Source organism: Suillus subalutaceus, assembly GCF_016647625.1.
Source record: "Suillus subalutaceus strain FC151 chromosome Unknown DFJ58scaffold_61, whole genome shotgun sequence".
Taxonomy (NCBI): Eukaryota; Fungi; Basidiomycota; class Agaricomycetes; order Boletales; family Suillaceae; genus Suillus; species Suillus subalutaceus.
The window spans coordinates 47992-63981 of NW_024540310.1; the positions used below are offsets into that span (position 1 = coordinate 47992).

At 46.8% G+C, this 15990-nt stretch overlaps 4 protein-coding genes across 4 annotated transcripts; 2 read left to right on the top strand and 2 right to left on the bottom strand.

The window, feature by feature from the left end:
• The first annotated feature begins 3848 nt into the window (after positions 1-3848).
• DFJ58DRAFT_703936 (kinase-like domain-containing protein) lies at positions 3849-5431 on the top strand. The gene is made up of 4 exons (XM_041383665.1): positions 3849-4049; positions 4103-4318; positions 4375-4764; positions 4823-5431. Exons 2-4 carry the CDS (start codon positions 4154-4156, stop codon positions 5360-5362), a joined length of 1095 nt encoding a protein of 364 aa, XP_041243310.1. The 5' UTR covers positions 3849-4049; positions 4103-4153; the 3' UTR covers positions 5363-5431.
• Positions 5432-6465: 1034 nt separating this feature from the next.
• On the top strand, positions 6466-7688 carry DFJ58DRAFT_914408 (uncharacterized protein; the record flags this gene model as incomplete). Its single annotated transcript, XM_041395385.1, has 4 exons — positions 6466-6474; positions 6531-6619; positions 6676-6753; positions 6809-7688. 4 exons carry the CDS (start codon positions 6466-6468, stop codon positions 7686-7688), a joined length of 1056 nt encoding a protein of 351 aa, XP_041243311.1.
• A 199-nt stretch (positions 7689-7887) lies between these two features.
• On the bottom strand, positions 7888-9366 carry DFJ58DRAFT_841916 (uncharacterized protein; the record flags this gene model as incomplete). The annotated part of the gene is made up of 7 exons (XM_041392765.1): positions 7888-7926; positions 8012-8131; positions 8226-8321; positions 8375-8972; positions 9021-9103; positions 9158-9216; positions 9276-9366. The coding sequence occupies 7 exons, from the start codon at positions 9364-9366 to the stop codon at positions 7888-7890; spliced, it is 1086 nt and encodes a 361-aa protein (XP_041243312.1).
• A 792-nt stretch (positions 9367-10158) lies between these two features.
• On the bottom strand, positions 10159-11839 carry DFJ58DRAFT_414358 (uncharacterized protein). The gene is made up of 4 exons (XM_041380285.1): positions 11485-11839; positions 11349-11431; positions 10712-11300; positions 10159-10658 (listed from the first exon to the last, which is right to left on the bottom strand). The coding sequence occupies exons 1-4, from the start codon at positions 11557-11559 to the stop codon at positions 10449-10451; spliced, it is 957 nt and encodes a 318-aa protein (XP_041243313.1). The 5' UTR covers positions 11560-11839; the 3' UTR covers positions 10159-10448.
• Positions 11840-15990: the final 4151 nt, after the last annotated feature.

Sequence of the window (15990 nt, forward strand, 5' to 3'; positions counted from 1 at the left end):
GCCTAAGTTGACCGCGTGGCAGACATCATCAATTACGACACGAGCAGAATCCACAATCTTTCTTCAAATTCATGGACACGTTGATTAGTATAAATACGACCCAAAGTACATACATGTGTCGTATCCAATTCCCTGTCATAAAACACGATCGACGTGTGGAGTGACGAGGGCAGTCGCACAAAGAAAGCATGAGGTTGTACAAAGAAGGGGGGGAAGGCGCAGTTGTACAAAAGAGGTGTTTGTTGTGCAAAGACAGAACGATCAAGTGATGTGGACAGGAACGGAGGCAATAGGAATAAAAGTGATGACGAAGGGGCGGTGACGGCACACACTTGAATGCGAAGTTAATGAACGTGTGATGACTCCAGTTTGGTAGTTGATAAGTATGTAATGATGGGATGGGATTGATGCAATGGTAGATAGATAGATGAAGGTCGTCAACGAGCCTGAGGAGCAAATAGCCGGTTGGGGGAGAGAGGATCGGAGAGAAATCTCCTGTTCATTGAAGGGAGAATTGCCTCCATCCGTAAAAAAAAAACCCCGTCCCAAGGAGACGTAGAGACCGATATTGATGAGATAAAGAGACCGATGAATAGGGAGTGTGAAGTGCGCAACTCGTGGCACGAACGAGAGTGACAGTGGCCACTTAAAGAACGAAGGAATGTGCAAGCGTGCATTATCACGCATGATAATAGCGGACGAACGAGCGAGTGTGTGGGCGTGCTAGGAAATACAGAACAAAATATAGATCGTCAGCATATACAATGTGAGGGAAGCGCGCGTGGACGCGTCTGGATAGCGAGCAGAGGTGTAGCAGGTGTACTCGAGGAAATGAAAGGCGTACTCGGGGATGTAGTCACAGGAGACTCAAGGGATACCGCAACAGGAGATCTGATGGGAGACGACAGTGGGATACTTGATGGAGGCTATGGAGTCGCCTGTGGATACGGGAGTTAACGTTCAGGACTAAACATCCTCAGAAGGGTCTCGCATGAGGTTGCGGCGGATCAGGAAAACCCTCCCGCATAAACGTACTACAACTCGTGCCTTGGTGGATATTTGTTGATTGCCCGAGCGCTGGGACAGGTCTAAGAACGACCGAATTGACATATACAGCAAGTACTTGTGGCAGACCAACAGCGTCCGCATAGCATGACGCAATCTGATGTATAGCCACCGAACCGGCGGTTATTCGTTGGCGGAGATGCGTTTCAGCGCTAAGGTGACAGAGCTTTTGTGATGCTGACACTCTTGCACAGGTTGTTCTCGGCTTATATCACCAAGACTATTCGTACAAGGCATTTAAATCGTCAAGTGTGTTTCACAACCTTGACCTTCCCGGTACCGGGTCATTCTCTTCGATAATGTGGTCTATTGTCGAGATACCCCGAAATAAACTCCTGTTGCAATGATCAAATAAGTGCCTGCGCTCCGCCCAGGAATTCGAACATACCGTTCAGGGTTTGGCTCCACAAGGAACTTCAGCACGTCCCTACATTGACCTTGAAAATCGAACATCACAAATCAGGGTAAGCCTTGGGTAAGTGTAGGTCACAAATACCGAAATCAATACTATCAAGTTTGGCGACTTGTCTGAAAATGTCCTCCAAATTCAAATTATCTGAATCATCTAATGCTGAACTCCCAACAGGGGAAAGCATGTCGGAAAGCAGTCCGATCTTGCTCCCAGTAGGTATAGAGGCTTTGATGGGAAGTCAATCTCCCTTGGCCAGACCTAAAGAAACAAAGACAACTAAGTAGCCGTACCACCGTAGCTAGTACCAGTTGAACGGTTCAGGTTGTTCAAGGTGAACATGTGCATAAATTTAAAGTTTTAAACTTCAAACATGCTTTTGCGCGGAGATTCAAATATTCAAATACGATGTCCTCCAGCCTCTGGCCAGCGCTCCAGCGTTATCAATCACAATAATAATATTCCGCCTTGAAGGTGACGCTCAATCGAACTTTCACAACTTGTATGGTTTGCCCCCCATCTTTTACACTAATCTGCACCTAGCTATGATCCCCGATCAACCTCTGCCGACTCATGATGTCCAGCGGGTCGATATGCCTACCAAATTGTCATTGATGAGTCCTGAATATCGTATAAACGTGCAATAGTGTGCGTGGAGTTCTCCATAAAATCCCGCGGACAAGATGATTAATATTACGGTCCTACGGATACACTAGTCCGATGTTGGGACATTGTCTTTTCATGGATGTAGTAACTAGTTCATGTATCGGCATTTTCTACCTTTCCCGCCTCAGGGATCCCCGCAAAGATCATAGCCTCTGCGATACTATGGACGCAGTCTCGTTCGCATTGTGGGCTCACTCTCAGATAGCAGTCTTTATCGCGGGATGGCACATTATTCAGACCAACATAGCTGTTCAACAGTTCATTGCGAAGCTACTATGACTTTACTTTTAAAAATTGAAGTATGAGAATTTGCTCCGGCATGGCGGGAGGGAAGGCGTCGATGATGAGAGCATTGAGAGGGCAGGATACGTGAGGAGGATCCTGTACGTACCACTACATACCACCCTGTATGCATCTGCGCCGGAAATCGTAGCAACAAAGCTAACAACAAAAATCATTATGAGTGACACCGAAGGAGTCATCTTAGACCGTTCTTGTTGAAAAGGGCCTCAAATAGGTTCTTTGATCGCTCTTGTAGTTTTATTCTGCTCATTGAAAGAATCATCTCTACAAGAACCTGAGTATGTCAAATCTGATTTTTATCAAGGCGGTGGAAACCTTGCACAAAAGTAGTGGTCTCAGAGTGATCGGCACCTGTGATAGCATTGGTGCTCAAGGCAGGAAACACGCACCATCGCTCTTTCCATATGTTTAGTATGTAATCCCTTCGAATGGGTCCTGGGCCAACCTGTCTCAGATCTGGCTCCATTTGTGCAAAATCCCAATCACTGCAAGATTGCATATATATTGTCGCTCCTCAAATGTTCATCAATAATCACACTCAACCTTTAGCCGCTCACCCTGTATCAACAACATGCCAACAACCCACCACTGCCAAGTTTGTAGGTACCCCGGCTTTTGCAAGAGGCATCAACTGAAATGCCCATTCCATAAAAAAGTCTTTTACTACAAAGATACTACTTATGGACAACCTCAAAGATGCAAGAGTTGCTATCATGGGTGGCCATGATGATACCAGCGGTTGGAGTGGGCAGGAATTTTGTCGAAGGGGCTATATCTGATGTCTTGGGTAAGTCCTTCAGCCTTCTTGCCGCCAAGTTGTTGTCGAGTTAATTATTTCCGTGATAGCTCTCTAGCTGGGACGATTCCACATCCAAGTCTTTTGCTTTGCGCCTTCCGACAGGAGATGGCCTCTACAGATATTAAATAAAACTGCTTGCACAATATCCATTCACCGAACTCTTGTGTTACTATGATTTCGCTAATGAACGTTAAATTAATATTGTACTACAACTAGTACTTATACCTTACCTTGTTTGGTGGATATTTGTTGATTGTCCGGTGGGGCAGGTCTTATGGTAGACAGTAGGCATGCCTTTACCTATTTTTTATTTATTTCTATCTCGTGTTTTAGGTCTAGTTTGATATTGTTCGAAAGCCAATCCGTTTGTGGGGTTGTTTAGCTTGTTGACCCAAGATTCTCGGACCAGTCCCCAAGATATAGGATTTTAGCGCCGAAAGAACCAGCGAATTAAGACACAGAGGCATTTGAACAAAGTAAGCGTGGCAGACCGTCAACAGCAAGAATGCGCGTTCGTGTAGCATGACGCGATGACGCTATAGCCACCGAGCCGGCGGTTATTTGTGCTTTACATGGCGGAGTTGCGTTTCAGTGCTAAGGTGATAGAGCTTTTGTGATGCTGACACTCTTGCAACACATGATTGTTCTTGGCTTATATCACCAAGACTGTTCGTACAAGGCATTTAAATTGTCAAGTGTGTTTCACAATGCAAGAACTACAAATCGCTGAAACAACGTCAAGTGCACAAAAAAGCGGATTGTGTGCATGCTTGATCTGCATAAATTCAAGTTAGAGTCGAAGAATTGGTGAGTGGCACAGTGATACTTGATTTAAAAGGTGTCGTTCAACCCACCACCAGTGCAAAGTCTGTGACCACGCCCGTTTTTCACGAAACACCAAGACTGCTGTAATGTCCATCCCACAATCATTTGACACAAACCTAGTACTGCAGCACACCCTCAAAGATGCAAGTAGTGCCATCATTGGACTTGGAGGCGACAGACCTACACCAGAGGTTGTAGTGGACAGGATGCTTGGTGAAGGGGGCTATAATGAAGTTTTTTTGATATCTTGGGCAAGTCCTTGAGCCACCTTGTCAGTTGTTGTCGAGCTAAATTCTTCCCATAATAGCTCTCAGGCTGGGACGACTCCACAGGATCCAAGTCTTTCGCTTTACGTATTCCGAAACCAGATTCTCTCCTGCCTCATCAGATATTAAACGAGGTCGCTTCCATATCCTTGATATCTGCACGTTGCCCCAATATTCCAGTCCCCAAGATATACGCATTTAGCGCTGACGGACCGAACCCATTCATCGCTCAAGAATATGTCGATGGCGAGCCTTTGAGTACTATATGGAGTCGCTATACCGAGATGGAGAAGCATTCAGTCGCCCTGAAGATCGCTGAGATAATTGTTGATATGGCGGAGACGCGTTTCAGTGCTATAGGCGGGATTGCCAGTCCCACAAGCTATACCCTTGGACCGACCGTTGAGGGAAGCAAGTTCTTCAAGGGACGCGTGAGTCTTCGTCGCCTTTTGCATTGATTTCTCTGATTGATTTATTACATTCGGATAGAGCAAATTTCACTCCAATAGATGCTACCCCATCGGTCCATACAAAACCACAAAGGAATACATTCTCGCTTGCTACGACAAAGAGATATACTATTATACCCATGCCCCCGAGTCCGATATCGATTCCGGTCTTTTCGAGATTACGTCTGTCGAAGATTTTGTGCAGCAACTACGAGATAAGAAGCGTCAGCTAGAGACTAGCTTCGTTACTGAAGACGAGCCATTTGTGCTCGTGCATGGAGATTTTCACGGTCGGAATATCATGATGCATGGTACGCAGGTACAAGCTGTCCTTGATTGGGAGTTTGCAGGTGCATATCCTTTGGGTGAGCTATTAGGAGGGATGGGAGTCGATGTCGTGGAAGTCGAGGACGATAAATCAGAAGAGGAGAGTGTAGTCTGGAGCAGAAAGATTGTGCGTAGGGTCGAAGAGATGGCGAGACAAAGAGGGTGGGATGCGAAGGAGTTAGCGCTGTTATTGGGCGATGGAGATCCTGTCCTCGGTGAAGCAAGGATGGAAATGTTTCCGGCTGAGTACTGAATAATATGCTGGATAAGTTCTTTTCTTTGTAACTTTTCCTTGGTTTTGTTTCGAATCTGACGCCACGGTTTTTCACCTCATCACTAGTACGGTTGTGAGTGATCAATTTGTTCTAACGGTGAGTGCTGAAATTTGACTTGTTCAATGTTTGCATCACACAATGAGCCACTGGTGTCCCTCAAACTCCACTGTCTCTGCAGTTAATGCACAACTTAGGTATACTTCGTTGGGTTCCGTGTAAAATGCGCAACTTCAAGCTTCAAGGGGCATACATGAAGTCAAAACTTGCTAGTACGGTAAGTTCTAGATATTCACCCGTACTTACATTCATACAATGATGTCAACTGCAGACTCGACAAGTCCCCTCTTTGCTCCGTCAATACGGTGCTGTTTAGCATTAAGTAGTAACAGACACAAATGCACTGACCTGCACGGACTCTATCAATCGCGCGTCCGAACTCATTTCTTGGACCATCTCACCGCCGAAATTGACGATTCTGACCCGGTCATACATGCAAGGACGGAACCCTCAAAGCACTGCGCTTGGACATGCAAAGCACCCAGCGACTTAAGGGATTGGTCGAGTGAATGCCTGATGCAGTCCCCAGGCCGGTCACCACGACAAAGACCTCCGAAACCCTGTCGGACTTTGGTGTCAAGTAATTCGACTGAATTTCGACATCCATGTCAGTCTTTACTCAACTCTCCACATCGAGTTGACTTCCATCGATATAACTTATCTCCAGAAAATACCTCGATCTTGGTGTTCACTTGATGCTGTAACAGTCTAACAGATAGTGGATTCACCTTAAAACGGATGTGGTTGATTCAAGGACAATGCACTTACGCGTTACATGGTCCACATCCACTAGTAACCTCCACAAAGCGTCCCTATAAGAATTCCACAAGCGTCTGTCCACTGCAAAGCACAACTCCGCGCGCGTTTGTCCACCACAAAGCACAATGGCACGACCACCGCCGGGAATCGTTTATATACCTCCCTCAATACCTACCCAGCACTATCATCACCCCGAATTGAATCATGCATTCACCTCACACAGAATAAAGTAGTATTCTCCACTCATAGTCTTCTACAACCGATCATGTCTGGGGTAAGCCTAATCACGCGCATACCTCATGCACTAACTTGAAGACTGACTCTTTTTAGTTCTACATCTGCTCTGCTGAACCTGGCTGCAATGAAACATTTACCAAGTTCGTGGACTTCAAGAGACACGAAGCCGCACATTCAACAAAGTACGAATTTCTGCTCTATGGTATACGGCTCACCTCACCTACATTCGGTCACGCAGGGGGTACACCTGCACCTGGCCCGGGTGCGACTTTGCGACAATGATGAAAAGTAGCTACGACATCCATTCTGCTAAACAGTACGTGCCCATTCATCGCCGTTATCGATTCCACTGATCAACAATTTTATTTTAGTACTGGCGAGAAACGCTACATCTGTCCTAACGATGGTTGTGACTACAAGACTCACGACCCTGCTCTCTTCACGCGCCACCGCAAGAAAGAACATGGGTATGTTCCTCTGGCGCTCGGTCGTGGTTCCAAATCCGTCAAAAGGTCAGGCGAGACCAAGTCATCGTCCCAGCCCCCGGCACAGTCCCAGCCCTCGGTACAGCCTCCTCCCCCTGATGCATTCCACCAATACAAACTCGAACCCGTACAATCGCAGCCCGTGCAATTGCAACCCATGCAATGGCAACCCCTGCAATGGCGACCCATGCAACCACAAGCCGTACCACATGGACCCATGCAACCGCAGCCTGTGCAACCGCAACCCATGCAGCCAGAACCCGTACCACACCGACCCATGCAACCGCAGCCCGTGCAAGCGCAACACATGCAGCCACAACCCACACCACACCGACCTGTGCAATCGCAGCTCGTGCAAGCGCAACCCGTGCCACACCGACCCGTGCAATCGCAGCCCGTGCAAGCGCAACCCGCACCACACCGACCCGTGCAATCGCAACCCGTGCAAGCGCAACCCGCACCACACCAACCCGTGCAATCGCAACCCGTACTACACCGACCCGTGCAAGCGCAACCCACCCCACCCCGACACATGCAATTCTACCCCACCCCATACAAACCCCAACCCACTCTATACCAGCCTCCCCCACCTGTCTACAACCCGTCGTTGGGAGTCTTCTACGACTCAGGAGATACCGCGGACGACTATACAATGTACACCGGTCCCACGAGGGATTCCAATGGGTGGACTGAGGGATGCATGTGTCCTGAATTGATGCAGAGGCGCCCTTCGGAGATCCTGTGGTCTGAGTATGGGGGATTTTAGTGTTGCATGATCTCAAGACTTGAGAAACATTAGTGTACTTTTATCGTGCTTGATGGTGTTTTCTCGTTTTGTGTTTTTCGTTCGTTTATGTCTGGACTCTGGATGCCTTCCCACTGGCTTGTATATCATTTATGACTTCTTTACGATGTTTTGTCTAAAGGCTAATACACCCTTTTATCAATGTAACACGTTCTTACGATTACATTGTGATGTTGACACTAGTGCGCGACGAGGATGTCTATGAGTACAAATTGAGTATGGTGTTGTGTAAAATTAGGAGCCTTTGATTCCACATGAGCGGCCAGTACTGTCACGATTCACACATGAGGCTCCTCGCTTTCAAGACTTGCCTGGTTGCGAGCGCGCCTGGTGATCGAGGGCAGAGGTGCTTCAGGGGGACAAATCACACCACGAGCGGTACCGATCATAGGCGGTGTCGTCGACTGCACGTATCAGATCATGCAACAGATGATTCCACTCGGGACAGAAAGTAACACTGGAGTCTCGCAGAGCAGAAATGTCACTGGCCGGAGCTACCTTCTGGCAGACAGCTGCAAGATGGTCCCGCATCATCACCATGCCCTTCTTGATCATGGTGTCGACTGCACCCATATCTTGGTTCGGAAACAAGGTCTGTAGTGAAGGCATCAATGAAGCGAACCAGATGAGTGTTTGTAGATACTTACACCACGTGCCAGCAATTCATTGTCAACATCGACGTTGATCGGTTCGTCCCCCCGGACCCAGACGTGGAATTGAACGGATGCAAGGTGACACCATGTATGGCCTGCGAATACGATGGGGTTCTCAAGAGATTGCGCTGCAGCGCCTCGAAACGAATTGAATGAAGAGCGTGAAAGAGTCGATGTCTCCTTGCGTAACATCTGCCATGCTTCAGACATACGTCCAGGTGAGCGATATGGTTGATGTTCATCAATCTCAACCATTATGACCATCAAGACCTCTGGATGGCCGGAGATTTCATATTTGATTTTCCGAAGAACTGAATCTGTGTCTTGGGCAAATGCACATTCCCCGATGACAAGGACCTCATGAATCCAATTACCCTTGGATCTCACATCCATCTTAATCAACAAGTCTGGAACGGCAGAAGCAGACATCAGCTCAAAAACCCTGGATACCGAGGTACACACAGAGTAATCCCTGAGATAGGAGCTGTACAAAAAGCTAGAAAATATCGATTCCAAGTGACAGAATGGAGCTTCGTGCATGCTGCTGAATTTTTCGACGAGAAGGATGCGTTCGTCCTCGAAGTAACTCAACCTACAATAATTTAGTATTAGCCATAAGAAGTGAGACATTCACCCTAACCTTGGCCTTCCCAGTACTGCGTGATTCTCTTCGATAGTGTGCCCTACTGTCGAGTATACCCCATAATGAACATCAGAAAACTCCTGTTACAATGATCAAATGAGTGCCTGCGCTCCGCCCCATGAATTCGAACATACCGCATACTCTTGTTCAGGGGTTGGCTCGGCAAGGAACTTCAGCACGTCCCCACATTGACCTCGAAGATCGAACATCACAAATCAGCGTAAGCCTTAGATAAGTGTAGGTCACAAATACCGAAATCAATGGTGTCAAGTCCGGCGACATCTCTGAAAATGTCCTCCAAAATCGAATCATCTGATGCTGAACTCCCGGCAGGGAAAAGCATGTCGGAAAACAGTTCGATCTTGCTCTAGGTATGGAGGCTCCGGTAGGTTGGCGGGAAGTTAATCTCCCTTGGCCAGACCTACCTTGAAAGAAAGAAGGCAACTATGTAAGTAGTCGTGGTGCGTAGTATTAGACTACTACTAGTTCAACAACTTGGTTGTGCTCCGGCGCGGAGATTCAAATATCCAAAAACGATGTCCTCCACTAAAATAATAGTATTCCCCCTTATTTAAAAAGATGACGCTCAATTAAACTATCGATTAGGCACTCCGTATCTGGACTGTGTCGCAGGTAACAGAAAGTAAGTACAAGAAGTTCTACCCTCCAAATCACGTCGGAACACCAAATACATAAACCGTAACCCATGCAACCACAACCCATACCAGACCTGTGCAATCACAGCCCATACAACCGCAACCCATCCCACACCGACACGTGCAATTCTACCCAACCTCATACAAACCCAACCCACTCCATACCAGCCTCCCCCACCTGTCTACAACCCGTCGTTGGGAGTCTTCTACGACTCAGGAGATACCGCGGACGACTATACGATGTATACCGGATCCGCGAGGGCTTCCAATGGGTGGACTGAGGGATGCATGTGTCCTGAATTGATGCAGGAAGCTTCGGAGATCCTGGGGTCTGAATATGGGGGTTTTTAGTGTTGCATGATCTCCAGACTTGAGAATTATTTGTGTACTTTTATCGTGCTTGATGATGTTGTCTCGTTTTGTTTGTTTATTCGTTCGTTTATGTCTGGACTTTGGACGCCTTGTATATCATTTATCACTTCTTTACTATGTTGTGTCTAAAGGCTAATACACCCTTTTATCAATGTAACATGTTCTTACGATTAGATTGTGATGTTGACACTAGTTGTGGGACGAGGATGTCTATGGAGTACAAATTGAGTATGGTGTTGTGTAAAATTAGGAGCCCTTGACTCCACATGACCGGCCAGTACTGTCACAATTCACACACGAGACTCCCCGCTTTCAAGACTTGCCTGGTTGCGAGTGCGCCTGGTGATCGAGGGCAGAGGTGCTTAAGGGGGACTAATCACACCACGAGCGGTACCGGTCATATGCGGTAGTAGTCGACTGCACGTATCAGTTTACGCAACAGATGATTCCACTCGGGACAGAAAGTAACACTGGAGTCTCGCAGAGCAGAAATGTCACTGGCCGGAGCTACCTTCTGGCAGACAGCTGCAAGATGGTCCCGCATCATCACCATGCCCTTCTTGATCATGGTGTCGACTGCACCCATATCTTGGTTCGGAAACAAGGTCTGCAGTGAAGACATTAATAACGCGAACCAGCTGAGTGTTTGTAGATACTTACACCACATGCTAGCAATTCATTGTCAACATTGACGTCGATTGGTTCATCCCCCCGGACCCAGACGTAGAATCGAACGGATGCAAGGTGACACCATGTATGGCCTGCGAATACGATGGGTTCCTCAAGAGATTGTGCTGCAGGGCCCCGAAACGAATTGAATGAAGAGCGTGAAAGAGTCGACGTCTCCTTGCGTAGCATCTGCCATGCTTCAGACGTACGTCTAGGTGAGTGATATGGTTGATGTTCATCAATCACAGCCATTATGACCATCAAGACCTCTGGATGGCCGGCGATTTCATATTTGATTTTCCGAAGAACTAAATCTGTGTCTTGGCCAAACGCACATTCCCCGATGACAAGGACCTCATGAATACCATCATCGGTCGTCACATCAATCATCAAGTCTGGAACGGCAGAAGCAGACATCAGCTTCAAAACCCTGGATACCGAGGTGTACACAGAGTCATCCCTGAGACAGGAGCCGTACAAAAAGCGAAAAAATATCGAATCCAAGTGACCGAATGGAGCTTCGTGCATGCTGCTGAACTTTTCGACGAGAAGGATGCGTTCATCGTCGAAGTAACTCAACCTACAATGATTTAGTATTAGCCATACGAAGTGAGACATTCACCCTGACCTTGGCCTTCCCTGTACCGCGTCATTCTCTTCGATAATTTGCTCTACTATCGAGTATACCCCATAATAAACATCAGAAAACTCCTGTTACAATGATCAAATGAGTGCCCGCGCTCCGCCCATGAATTCGAACATACCGCATACTCTTCCTCGGGGTTTGGCTCTGCGAGGAACTTCAGCACATCCCTACATTGACCTTGAAGATCGAACATCACAAATCAGCGTAAGCCTTGGGTAAGCATAGGTCACAAATACCGAAATCAATGGTGTGAAGTTCGGCAACTCGTCTGAAAATGTCCCCCAGTGGCATGTCGGAAAGCAGTCGGATTTTGCTCTAGGTATGGAGGCTTTGGAAGGTTGACGGGAAGTTAATCTCCCTTGGCCAGACCTACTTGACAAAAGGAAGACAACTATGTAGTAGTCGTAGACTACGTACTCAGTTCAACAAGTTGTGCTTCGGCGCGGAGATTCAAATATCCAAATATGACGTCCCTAGTACTGTAGAGATACGCACCTAACTTCGTCACACCGTCACAGGCCCAACGAATCGAAGCTATTTCGAGTGACTGTCACACAAATTCAAGGTCGTCGAAGTTAATTTGTGACATATTGTCAAAATACAAAAAAAATGCGTAGAACACTATCAATGTTGCCAAAAATCGTTGTAACGAGTATTTGCAGTGCGTCTGCGTTTTCCACGACCACTCTCAATGTCATCAGTGCCATGATTGTCCAGGATTGTTTCAGAGTTCACCATCCAAGAGCTGAACTGATGCCTTACCGAACATTGGAGGATCCATGTTGATATGACATTGTATACACATATAGAGAAGCCTGACAGATGGGTAGATACAAAGTGCCCCATGGTGAGCGCAAACCTGAGGATCACTGTTTGCATTGACCAATCGAGAGCCTGTTGCTGCAGGCACTGACAGCGGCTGGTAGTGGTGCTTCGAAGCTATTTGTCAGATGTCACAGGTCACACCCGCCTTCGAAGTATCGAAGCTAATGTTCAGTTGGTCACACCCAAATCATGTCGAAGTTAGGTGCGTATCTCTACAGTATTACTTGAATAAAACAAGATAATAACATCCAAATCACCGAACTCACGCTAGGCTAGAAAGTAAAACGCATGACTCTCCATCAATATCGTGAAATTGGTCCTGATGGTCGATCCCGTCGACGATTGACGGAAATGCTTTATAACAATCCAAACTGCGAGAAACAAGGAGAGAATCTCCCATATGTACTATCACACTCTCAGGCTCGTAAGCCAGATACAGGTGGGCTCACCGCCAAGCATGGCAATATTGACGGTGATTGATGGTGGACAAATGAACTCACAGCTATTGAAATCGTTATCTTGACGAAATTTACTGCGAAGGAATACCCCTATTTACCCCGGATCTAGTTGCTGATTGATATGTTATCACGGCCTTGTTCTGTTAGCAGGCACCAAGCTGTCATATGTCATGTCACCCTTGGGCGCAATTCCTGTGCCGCGGTGAGGGGCTAGTAAGTTGGAACGCTGTGGTAAGTGTCTCGCCAGCTCGCGTGGCTTTCACGTAGGAACGCCGCGGCCTAGCTCGCTTAATCCTTACTTTGCGTGAATGGCGATGAAGTGTCGATGGGACCTGGTGTTACCGCGCTGATAGTGTGCCTTCCTTGGTTTGCTCGACCCTTGCGCAGAAGGTTGGCTCGGCTGTCAGCAGTACACAGGAAGGTCGGTATCAAGGTTATATTCCGTTCATGGTCATGCAGCATTTCCGTAAAACCTTCTGTCAATGTGTCATAATCCTATTTTTGGGTCATGACAACGTTTGTACAAACAATTCTCATGTGTACACCGGTTAATGCAATACACGTTCCTTATAACCATCATGCATCATGTGTAGTACTAATGCATTACCCCCCCAGGTTGCTGTGGTATATCTGAATGCACTTCCAATACGCCCTATCCTGAAACGACCGTAGGGCCATCTCTTCTTTACAGCTATTTTGTAGGTTCGTATAAAGCAATTTCCAAGATGCCAATGGTGATATCTCAATATTTTTGACTATCGCTTCGTAGCTGCAAGCTCTACTGTCGGTGTTATACGACTGTGGTAAGTGAGACAATATGTTCCGAGGGGTCATTGATATGTACACAGTATTTAAGCATTAACATTCGGGCAAGAGGTAAGTTGATGTCATGACCTGTACAACTCACTAAAATGCTTTAACAGTTCGAACTCATCTTGGTGAGCATTAGAACCAAACAGGATGATGGAGTTGACTCGGGGCAGAGGAAACGTTGGACCTTCATGACCGTTCTTTATATTTGTGTACGTTCTTGCTACGAGCGCAGTTGGCATGTTGTGCTGACTTCAACATATGTTAGGTGCGCTGCATTGGAATACTATTTGCTATGTACGTCTGCAAGGCTATCTACATAACACTGCAATGTGATAATAAGTCATATCTTGCAACCAGCATCAGTATCCTATGTACGTGTCCTCAAATGTGTCCGCTCCTTCTGACTGGCGGCACGCAGGGAATTTCCCTACGATCTTGATTACCAATGTAGTGCGTGTTCTGCACCGATGCCTACCATTCTTATTCAACTACTAACCATGCTCCTATATAGGGGTGAGTGATATTCTCGGTCGGCTTGTGTCTTTCAGATAACGACTTCGACAGCTGTGAGTTCATTTGAAGGATTTATTCCACTACCAAGTAACTGAGTTTTCAGGCGTTATGCTTTGGTACATACAGGCATGGATCCCTATCGTCGTCAATGCCATGCTGGGCGGTGAGCTCACCTGCGGTGCCTTACTACTGGTACTGACTTGACTGAAATATCATTCAAGTCATCATGATTGCTCGGATAAATGCTATGTATCGGCAATCAAAAAAGTTGCTCATCTTTCTTGTTGTAGCCTTGCTGACTTCCACGATCACCTCCGGAGTTTTGATGGTAATTGGAACCCGGGGTGTCTCAACGCGTAAGTTTTAATTATCCATGGAAGCTTGGATCACGAAAGACTCATGGTCATTTAGAGGAGACCACCCTTTCCGCCGGCTACTATATCTGCATCATCGAATTTGACACATCCATGATAAATTTGGATTACGAGAGTCTGTTATCCACTGCTGCGTGGGAGATCCTCGCCTTGTCTCTCGCAGTCTGGAATGTCATACAGTACTTCCGAGAACAGCAACAATTGCCGACAGGATCGAACATTTTGAGGATATTAATAGAGAGTCACGCATTTTACTTTCTAGCGTCAGTTCGGTTAGCTATCATCTTGTTTCACTAAAGCTCCGTATTTTCTAGCTTTGCTGCTGTGGCTTGCTTCCAGCTTGGCGCACTATCTCCAAATATTACGGTATGCCGAGTTGTGACTGGCATCTGCAGCTGATTACTCTCTCATCATTTCTCTGCAGAACTCTTTGTCCACTGGGAGTGCTATTTACTTTGGGGTTTGGTCAATCGTCGATGCATTGCAGATGTTTGTGCTGGGATCGCGTCTGATCCTCAGCGTTCGAGAACATAACGATAAGGTCAAGGCCGGGGCCGACGGAGGAACAGGCACGACGTCCGTGGCTTTCAATGCTGCTGGAGATGCGTTAACCGGCGGAGATGTGTAGAGAGTGAAACGAACCAAACGATCAATCACGGTTCTGTGCGGGGAACATGCATATTTATTTGTTTCGTTGTGATATTTAACGTCATCTCGCTATGTCTTCGGTGTTCTGACAGTCTATACTGTCTTCAAGTTATTGGTTTTTTACTCATTTATTGCTGTTAGGCTATCATACTGATGTATCCATTGGGCGGATCATACGAGCGCGGGTGCTTCCGGGTCTATTCATCCTTCACCGTTTTAGGTGATGTATCTATACATCGTTTTGACTCACTTGTTATTGTTAAGTAGGCTATGATTATACTGATGTATTTGTTCGGTGGCATCCTTCTCGAGTGATGTATATATGGGATACTTCTCTACCGTTTTAGGTGATGTATCTGATACATCGTTTTGACTCACCTGTTGCTGTTAAGTAGGCTAACTATTATGATCGTACTGGTATATCCATTCGGTGGAGCTCACTTGCGTAACATCTGCCATGCTTCAGACATACGTCCAGGTGAGCGATATGGTTGATGTTCGTCAATCACAATCACATTCCCCCTTATTTAATAGGTGACACTCAATCGAAGTATCAATTAGGCACTCCGTATCTGGACCGTGTCCTAGGTAGCAGAAAGTAAGTACAAGAAGTTCTATCCTCCAAAACACCAAATACATAGCGTGACGAGGCTAAATAGTATCACAACGAAACAAATAAATATGTATGCTCCCCGCACAGTACCGTGGTTGATCATTTGGATCGTCTTATGTGCTACACATCTCCGCCGGTCAATGCATCTTCCACCAGCCTGGAAAGTCATGGACGTCGTGGCTATTTCCCTGTCAGGCCCCAGTCACGACCTTAGCGTGATGTTCTCGAATGCTGAGGATCAGACGCGGTCCCAGCACAAACATCTGCAACATCTGGGCAATTGAAAGAATGCCAGTGTAAGTAGCACCTCCCGTGGACGATGAGTTCTGCAGAGAAATGATGAGAGTGGTCAGCTGCAGATGGCAGTCACAGGTCGGCGC

Excerpts from the sequence above, each read along its gene's own strand:
- DFJ58DRAFT_703936 (XM_041383665.1), top strand. The coding sequence starts at position 4,154 with ATGTCCATCCCACAATCATTTGACACAAACCTAGTACTGCAGCACACC. Across the intron at positions 4,319-4,374 it reads AAGTTTTTTTGATATCTTGG|CTCTCAGGCTGGGACGACTC; the intron begins GCAAGTCCTTGA and ends TTCCCATAATAG. Across the intron at positions 4,765-4,822 it reads GCAAGTTCTTCAAGGGACGC|AGCAAATTTCACTCCAATAG; the intron begins GTGAGTCTTCGT and ends ACATTCGGATAG.
- DFJ58DRAFT_414358 (XM_041380285.1), bottom strand. The coding sequence starts at position 11,559 with ATGTTCGATCTTCAAGGTCAATGTAGGGATGTGCTGAAGTTCCTCGCA. Across the intron at positions 11,432-11,484 it reads ACCCCGAGGAAGAGTATGCG|GAGTTTTCTGATGTTTATTA; the intron begins GTATGTTCGAAT and ends TCATTGTAACAG. Across the intron at positions 10,659-10,711 it reads ATGAATTGCTAGCATGTGGT|ACCTTGTTTCCGAACCAAGA; the intron begins GTAAGTATCTAC and ends TCTTCACTGCAG.